General features: G+C 42.0%; 1 protein-coding gene across 1 annotated transcript in view; it reads left to right on the top strand.

Annotated features, from left to right (window-relative positions):
* Nucleotides 1-443: 443 nt before the first annotated feature.
* The window catches only part of LOC127007676 (uncharacterized), a 31,693-nt gene continuing 22,895 nt past the window's right edge, over nt 444-9,241 (top strand). The window contains exon 1 of the mRNA XM_050878885.1: nt 444-653. Coding sequence (XP_050734842.1) covers nt 494-653 — 160 coding nt within the window. The 5' untranslated portion in view covers nt 444-493. The remainder of the gene's footprint in view (nt 654-9,241) is intronic.

Genomic DNA, 9,241 nt, shown 5'->3' with positions numbered 1-9,241 from the left:
CTCCAGTCTTTTATTTTTTTCCTTGAACCATCGTGTTGTGAGCTATTGTTTTGTTTTGTTTTGCCCTTTGCCTCCTTTGCTGTAAAAAGAAAACGGGAGGAGAGAAAACAAATGGGGAGGGGAGGGGGTTAGCCTACTATTGGAATAAAGAAAGTGAAGATTAATAACCCTTACACTTCTTCCTGTCACACAAAAAATACCCATATAATAAGAAACACACACACACACACACACACCAGCTGAGAAAGTAAATACATAACAGCGACGAGATGATAAATAAATTAAACCGGTTCGATGCGACTGACGATGAGAAAACGACAAAAAGCGACCATTCCCATAACGCAAATCTGAGAGAGAGAGAGAGAGAGAGAGAGAGAGAGAGGAGGCATTGTGAGATTAACGAGGGAGGGAACAACACAGAGATAGAGAGAGGAAGAGAGATATCAGATACAGGAAAATATTCAGTAGTAGTCGTGAAGGTGTGGTGTTTAGCATGTTGTCCCCTTGTCCTGCTCGTGTCCTGCTGGCCCTACACCCACTCATGCTGCTCCTCCTCCTGCTGGGGGCGCGGCCGGGGAACAGCGCCCTCCACCGCTGGGGAGCACGAGTGGGGAAGGAGGAGCCCTTCTGTTACCCCTTCAACTATACGTGTGGTGAGTACCCGAGGAGGAGGAGGAGGAATATAGCATTACGAGGTTAATGAGGAGGAAAAAGAATAGAAGAACGAAGAGGAGAAAAAAAATGCAGAACGAGGCGGAGAAGGAAGAGAAGCAGGAGGAGGGAAGAGGAAGAATAGAAGAAGAATAGAGGAACGAGAAAGAGGTGGAGGAAGAACAGCAGCAGAATGAAGGAGAGGGAAAAAATTGCAGAACGAGAAGGAGGAGGTCTTCTGGTGTCTGTTTTTCCTATGTAATTTACACAGAAATTTACATAGGAAAAACAGACACCAGAAGACCTGGCGGTCTATGGCAAGGGTGTCTGTCTACTACCGCTACTACTTGTAATCTACGTGTGGTAGGACGATGAAGGCTGCTCCCCACCCACCCCTCCCTCCGGCATCGTGCCGGCAGGAAATAGTTAGAAGAGAACATCATGTGCCTTTAAGGAAGAAAGGGACATGGAAATTTTACAGTAAAGAGAGAAAGAGAGGAAATTGCTACCCAGAACTTACGCTACTTGTTACCTAAGCTGTGGGGAAATGATTAACACAAAGTCTTCAGGTTGGACCCGTGCTGCAGTGTGCCTGAAACATATGAAAAGGGCAGTAAAATCTTATATCCCTGAAATATTTATCTAATGAAGACTTGAAGCTATTGATACGCTGTGAGCTAACTACTGACGGCGGGAGTCTATTCCAGTGATCGACGACTCTATTATTGAAATGTGATACATCTGTTTCCCTTTATCTTCATACCGTTGCAGCGTGTTATTTTGTTGGGGTCTCTCTGAAATAGACTATCTGGGTTAATGTTTTCGTATCTATTAAGGATTTTGAACACTTCGATTAAGTCCCCCCTTACCCTTCGCTTTTTAAGGAAAACATATATAAACGTTTTTAATGCTCGTTATACGCCAAATTACGGAACGCTGGAATTTGTTTGGTTGCTCGTCTCTGCATTCTTTCTAGCAAAACTTGATCTTTGATATAATTCGGTGACCAGAACTGGACGGCGTATTCTAGGTGTGGTCTTACAAATGCTGAATATCATCTCTTTATAAGTTCGGGTGATTTATAATCAAAGTTTCTTGAGATTAATCCTAACATCATATTGTCTTTTTTTACTCGCCGCTGTACATTGATCTCTCATTATAAGAGTGTTGCTGATAATGACACCAAGATCTTTTTCTTGTTTTACTTCGCTGAGCTCATGTACTTAAATCTGATATTTAAAGTTAGTGTTCTTTTCACCAATGTGCATTACTTTACATTTATCTACGTTGAAACACATTTGCCACTTGCTGCTCCAATCGGCAAATCTTATTAAATCTGACTGAATATTCTCGCAATTTTTCTGTTCGTTACCGTACCTCCTAATTTGGTGTCGTCGGCAAATTTGGCTACTTTTGATAGGATCTCAGTCTCTAAATCGCTCACGTAAATAATGAACAGAGTTGGCCCCAGGACCGATCCTTGGGGCACGTCACTGGTTACGGGTTGCCTGCCAATCGGATGGCTCACCATTGAGAACTACGCGCTGTTGTCTATCTGTGAGCCAATCATGAATGCACGCGTACAGATGGTCACTTATACCGTGTCGCCATTTTCTAATAGTGGGCCGATATTTTTTTGTTTTGTTTTGTTTTGTTTATGTAACTGAAAAATAACCTAGGATTTTTCTTAGCCTCAAGTGATATTTTCATCTCATACTCGCGTTTCTGTTTTCTGATTGTCCTTTCGCACTCTCTCTTGATGTTGATGTAATTAGTACGATCCTGTGAATTGTGTGCCAGCTCATATTTCTTATACATTTTTCTTTTTTCGACGATGATTTTCGGTAGGGAATTAGTCATCCTCAACGGCTTGTAGTTCTCTGCCCTTCGTGGATTAAGTGGGACGAATTTATTTATGCTCGCTGAGATTTGTGCAGTGAAACGGTTACACACTTCTTGAACACTGACGGTATTGAGCAAATGGTTCCAATTTACTGATCCTAATTCTCTTCTTAGGTCCGTAAGATTCACTTTACTATTGTTAGGTATTAAAAGTGAGTTTTCCCTTGCTTTTGTTTCAATATTTAAGACATACCTGATAATGTTGTGGTCGCTGCTTGCAAATGGCTCGCCAACCTCACAAGCATTTAAGAGGTGACTGTCGGTCGTGAAGACTAAATCAAGAATGTTGTTTCCTCGTGTCCGCGTGTTAACTGTTTGATAAAGAAATGTGTCCTGCGCAAAGTTTATTAATCTACAGCCTTCTCTATCGCCAGAGAGGGCAGACCAGTAAACGGAGGAGGTGGAGAAGGTGGAGGAGGTGGAGGAGAAGGAGGAGGAGGAGGAGGAGGAATAGCATAAGGAGGAAGAGGAGGAGGAAGTAGAACATCAGAGTGAAGAAGAGGAGGAAAATAAATGCAGAACGAGGAGGAGGAGGAGGAGGAGGAGGAGAAATAGCAGAACGAGGAGAAGGAAGAAGAGAAGGACGAAAAATAGAAGGACGAACAGGAGGAGGAGGAGGAGGAGGAGGAGGAGGAAGAGGAAGAAGAAGAGGAGGAAGAACACTAAAATGAGGAGAGAAAAAAAAAAAGAGAAACATAACGAGGGGGTGGAGAAGGAAGAGGAGGCAGACGCGTGAGAAACAAGGAGGAATGACAGTGATAAAGACGAGAGACAAGGAAAAGACAAATATTACCAAAAATCAGAGTAAAGAAAATAACGGGAAGGACGAGGAAAACGATTGAAAGTGGAGGAGGAGGAGGAGGAAGAGGAAGAGGAGGACGAGAAGACGGAAGTAGAAGATGAGAATGAAGCGGAGGAGGAGGAGGAGGAGGAGGAGGAGGAGGAACAAAAACGAGATGAAAAAACAAACAAGACAAATGACAGAAACACGAAAAAATAAAAAGAGAGAGAAAAGAGGGTGAAGGATGAGGAGGAAAACAAATACAAGTGAAAAGAGAGAGAGAGAGAGAGAGAGAGAGAGAGAGAGAGAGAGAGAGAGAGAGAGAGAGAGAGAGAGAGAGAGAATATGAGGAGAATAAGTAGGAGTAGGAGAATGAGGAAGAAAGAAGCAGATTTAGAAGTACCAGCAGAAGCAAATGAAGTACATGAGTAGGAGGAGGTGGAGGAGAAGGAGAAGGAGCAGGAAAAAGAAAAAATGATAAGTTTACAAGCAGGAAGCAGAAGCAAAAGACCAAGAAAGAAAACAAGCACAACATCGCCAGAAGACTATCAAGCTTGAACAAGAGGAAGCAAGCATGCAAGCAACCGAGCAAGCAAGAGTTGATTGAGTAATTAAAACTTGACGTCCCTGCAGCTATTTCATCGCGGGAAATACCTTGAGGGTGACCAAAGAGCGGAGGGGGAGCAGAGCCTGGGGGGGGGCGTGGGGGAGGGGGGAGAGGGGGGGAGCAAAACAGGAAGGGGGAACTACTCTGTTTCTTCTTATTAATTAAAAATGTCTCCTGGCCGGGGTTCGAAGTGGGTTGAGAGAGAGAGAGAGAGAGAGAGAGAGAGAGAGAGACGCCTAAAAACTTACGGACAGACAAATCAGACAGACAGACAGTCAGACAGATTGAGAAAATAAGAGAACCAAGAAAAATGAACAAACGAGAGAGAGAGAGAGAGAGAGAGAGAGAGAGAGACACATCGAGAGGGGGGGGGGGGCAGTAACAAGGCCAGGGGGGGTAGGGGGGCAGGGTTTGTTGACATAGGCGGCCAGGCGTGCGTCTCGTGTACATGGGTGACAGTGTTTGCGAGCCTCTGGAGGGACGACACGCAGGGGGTGGGGGTGGGGGGAACGAGGCCAAACACGGATAAACAGAAGAGCGAGGCGAGGCGCGGCGTGGGACAAGGTCTAAATAGATCTTGGCGTGGGATACAGCGCTCAGGGCTGGGAACCTATCACGATCTTTTACTCTGCCTCCGCCACCTCCTCCTCCTATATTCCTCTGTTACTTTTCCAATCCCTGTCTTACTCCGCCTCCTCCTCCTCCTTCTAATCCTCTGCTACTTTTCCAATCCCCGTGTTACTCCGCCACCTCCTCCTCCTCCTCCTATTCCTCTGCTACTTTTCCAATCCCCGTGTTACTCCGCCACCTCCTCCTCCTCCTATACTTCTTTTTTTCATCCTGTTACTCCACCACCTCCTCAACCAATCCTACTGTACCCTCTACCCTCCTCCTCCCCTTGTGTTCCTCTGCCCTCCCTCCCCCCTCCTATTTCTCCTGTGTTTTTTCCAATCCCTGTCTTACTCCCCCTACTCCTCCTTCCTATCCTTGTGTTCCTCAGCCTCCGTTTCCTCCCTTCCTATTCCTCTGTTACTTTTCCTCCCCGTCCTCCTCCTTCATATCCCCGTGTTACTCCGCCTCCTCCTCCTCCTTCCTCTCCCTATGTTACTCTTCCTCCTTTTCCTCCTCCTTCCACTCCCTCCGTTACTCTTCCTTCCCCTCCTCCTCCTCCTCCTCCTCTTTCCTCTTCCTGTGTCTTTGCCTCCGTGTCCTTCTTCCTCTCCCTGTGTCCTGCCTCCTCCCTCATCCTCTCCTTGCGTTGATCTTTCTCCTCCGCCTTCTTCTCCTCCCTCTCCATGTGTTACTCTTCCTCCGTCTCCTCTCACAATCGGATGATGTAAAAAAAATAAAAATACAAAACGAAAAGAAGAAAAATCCCCTCGTCCTCCTCTACCACCTTTTTTCTCTACTACTACTACTACTACTACTACTACTACTACTACTACTACTATTACTATACCCGTGGACGTTATTTTGAAGCGGGTTACATGGCGGCGGCTGACGGAAAATTTGTGAAAAAAAGTAAAGATATGATAAACTCTTTGGTGAGTGGACGACAAAGGGAACAGAAAACAAATATATGGAAAAGAAACATCAATGAATAAACCCTTTTTAGAGCGGAGGAAAAAGGGATTGATTGATTGAATGGGTCTGAGTAGCGGGCTTTTTTCACACTTGTTACCTTTTTTTATGCCCTTGAACTGACTCCTCGGCTGTAAAAAAAAAAAAAAAAAAAAAAAAAAAAAAAAAAAAAATCATGGCGCCGCAAAAGGGAACAGGAAGAAAAAAATAAAAGAACACTGAGAAAACTAATTAATTTCCATCAGAGAGAACAAAACAATGAACAAAAAAAAAATCAATGCATATATCCTTATCAGAGAGGAGAACAAGTGTAACAAAAAAAAAACATGAATATACATAGACCTTTATAAGAGGGGAGGAAAAGCATCAACAACAAAAACAATAACAACAACATCAATAAAAAAGGAGAGCAATAAATACAAAAATACATGAAAGCTACGCGCACTAATAATACCCCGATGATAAGCCACGGTGTAATCTGATAGCTCTGTTGATTCTGTGCCGAGGGGTGGGCGTGACGGCGAGGGCACGATGATAGAAGCAACAACATCAACAACAACAACAACAACAACAACAACAATATCAACAACAACAATATCAACAACAACAACAACAATATCAACAACAACAACAACAACAACAACAACAACAACAACAACAACAGTAATAGTAATGATGATGATGATGATGATAATAACAAGTACAAAGAAAAAAAGGAGAAAAGAAGAAAAAGAAAAAGAAGAAAAAGATAAAGAAAAGGAAAAAGAAAAAAAACAAGTGAAAAAAGAAAACAACAACAACAACAACAATAGTAAATTTAATAAACGCTCAAAACAACAAACCAACCCTTCCCCTCCATCCCCCTTCCCCCCTACACACACATAAAGAAAGCTTGTCAACACACCGAAAGCAACCAACCAACCTTCCCCAGAGCATCGAGGGGGGAGAAGGGGGGAAGGGGGGGGGAACAACATACACCAAGATCAAACCAACGCCGAGGAATGTTACAGATCGCGCCGAGTCTTTACACTTCAGACGGGGCCGGAAATCACACATCCACGAAGGCGACTAAGTTTTACCGAGGAGCAGTTCCACAGCCCAACATCAGGGGAAGTTCGTGTAAGCTTCCAAACCAAACATAATCCGATGAAAGATCTTTGTCTATAGTGTTCGGTGTTGATTCAGAGGGTAACTTAAAGAAATCCGAGGAAAACGCATAGGAAATCTCTTTAGTATTTATATTTTTACAGTATAGGAAGCAGCTCAAGGGCGAAAAAAAAGGAATAATGAGAAAAAAAAGCCCCCTAAACACTGCCCTTATAAAAAAAGAGAGTTCAGTAAAGTGGCCAAAAGATGTAGAGTAGAAAAGAATGGTCATTATGGAGAATATAGTTTGGTTTGGGGGTTTACGATGACACTGTGATGAACTGTGGAACTCACCCTTGTTAATATTCTGAGGCCTGTATTCTCACACGCTTTCGGCTCTCACAACAAATAGGGAGATTAGTTGGGTTCTCATGAGCGTTTTATTTCCATTCCTCCTCCTTCCACTCCCTCCGGTACTCTTCCTCCTCCTCCTCCTCCTCCTCCTCCTCCTCCTTCCTCTTCCTGTGTCTCTGCCTCCGTGTCCTTCTTCCTATCCCTGTGTCTCTGCCTCTGCCTCCTCCCTCATCCTCTCCTAGTATTAATCTTCTTCTTCCTCCTCCTCCTCCTTCCTCTTCCTGTGTCTCTGCCTCCGTGTCCTTCTTCCTATCCCTGTGTCTCTGCCCCTGCCTCCTCCCTCATCCTCTGAGTCACGTTATTTAAAAGACGAAATCACGTTAGCTCGGACATAAAGTTACGCTAAAATTGAGATAAGAGTGAAATAGAGTGAGTGACGCGAGGCAATCTAAAGGTGATGATAGTTATAATATGTCCGTGTTATCAGAAAAATAAGTTGTTAAAAAATACGAAGTTACATTAAAGTGGGTGAGAAGTTACGCTAAAGATAAAAAAAAAAAGCTGAGAATTGTATATATATTGATTTAGGCTATATGGTAGAGATGGAGCTATATTTTATCGTCTGTTCGGGGGGAAAGGTTACGTTGAAAGGGCGATTAAGGGAAGGTAATTATAGAGGATGGTGGAGAAATTACGTAGGAAATGAGCTAAGAATTAAATATATATCAACGCGAGGCTGTATTGGGGTTATATTTACGTGTGATCAGGTAAATAAATTGGAAGAAGTCAAGGAAAGTGGAGCAAAACAGGAAAAGAAAGAATAAGAAAGGGAAAGAAAAAAGTGAGTTGGGAAAGAAAAGAAAAAGAAAAAGAAAGAAAAAAGTGGGTATATTTTATCATCTGATCGGAGGAATAAATTACGTTAAAAGGGCGATTAAGGGAAGGTAATTATAGAGGGTGGGGGAGAAATTACGTAGAAAATGAGCCGAGAGTTAATTATGCATAGACGCCAGGCAGTGTTGGGGTGATGATGATGGAGTGATGTTTACGTGTGATCAGGTAAATAAATTGGAAGAAAAGTGGAGCAAAAAGGAAAAGAAAGAATGAGCAAGGAAAAGAAAGAAGTGAGTTGGGAAAGAAAAGAAAAGAAAAAACAAAGGAAAAGAAAGAAGTGAGTTGGGAAAGAAAAGAAAAGAAAAAAAAGGAAAAGAAAGAAGTGAGTTGGGAAAGAAAAGAAAAGAAAAAAACAAAGAAAAAAGTGGGTTAGGAAAGAAAACAAGGAGAAATAACTTAGAAAAGAAAATCAAATAAAGAAATGGGATAAGAAAGAAAAGAAAAAAGGAAGAAAATAGAGAGAACTGGGTTAAGAAAGAAAAGCAAATAAAGAAAAAAAAGTGGAAAATAGTGGTTAGGAAAAATAAAATAAAATAAATAGGAATAAAAGTGGAAAAAAGTGGTTTAGGAAAGAAAACAAGGATAATTACGTTAGAAAAGAAAAGAAAAGAAAGAAATGGGTTAAGAAAAAAGAAAAAAAGAAAAAGAAAAAAAAAGAAAGAAGTGGGTTAGGAAAGAAAAGGAAATAAAGAAAAAAAGTGGATTAGGAAAGAAGAGAGGAAAAGAAAGAAAAAGAAAGTTAAAGAAAGAAAGAAAGAAAAAGAAAGTTAAAGAAAGAAAGAAAAAGAAGTGGGTTAGAAGACACGTAAAAAAATGGAGTAATGTTTTCGTGTGACCAGATAAATAAGGTGAAAGAAATCAAGAAAAGTGGAAGAGGGAAAAGAAAGAAAAGAAAGAAAAAGTGAAATGGGTACGCAAAAAAAATGGAGTAATGTTTTCGTGTGACCAGACAAATAAGTTAGAAGTCAAGAAAAGCGGGAAAAGAAAGAAAAGAAAGAAAAAGAAAGTGGGTTAGAAGGTATGTAAGAAATGGCATAAGTTAGAAGTAAAGATAAGCGGGAAAAGAAAGAAAAGAAAGAAAAAGATAGTGAGTTAGAGGGTATGCAAAAAAAAAAAAAAAAAAAAAAGGGCTAAGAATGAATAATATACGGACGCGAGGCTGCCATGATGATGATGATGATGATGATGATGATGGCGTGAGGTTTTCGTCTTTCTTACGCGGAAAATACATTCACTCTCCACTTATTTTCTGTTAATGATCAATGGTGAACACACAATCTCACTCCTAGACGCCGTGAATATGAAGGAGACTGTCATTTATTTTTCGTAAGACAGGAAAGGAGATTCAACGGGGGGAGGGGGGGGGGGGGAGTTTGGGGGGCGGG

Source organism: Eriocheir sinensis, chromosome 36, assembly GCF_024679095.1.
Source record: "Eriocheir sinensis breed Jianghai 21 chromosome 36, ASM2467909v1, whole genome shotgun sequence".
Taxonomy (NCBI): domain Eukaryota; kingdom Metazoa; phylum Arthropoda; class Malacostraca; order Decapoda; family Varunidae; genus Eriocheir; species Eriocheir sinensis.
The sequence above is the reverse complement of the archived record's forward strand: the minus strand, read 5'-3'. Positions and strand labels throughout refer to the sequence as shown.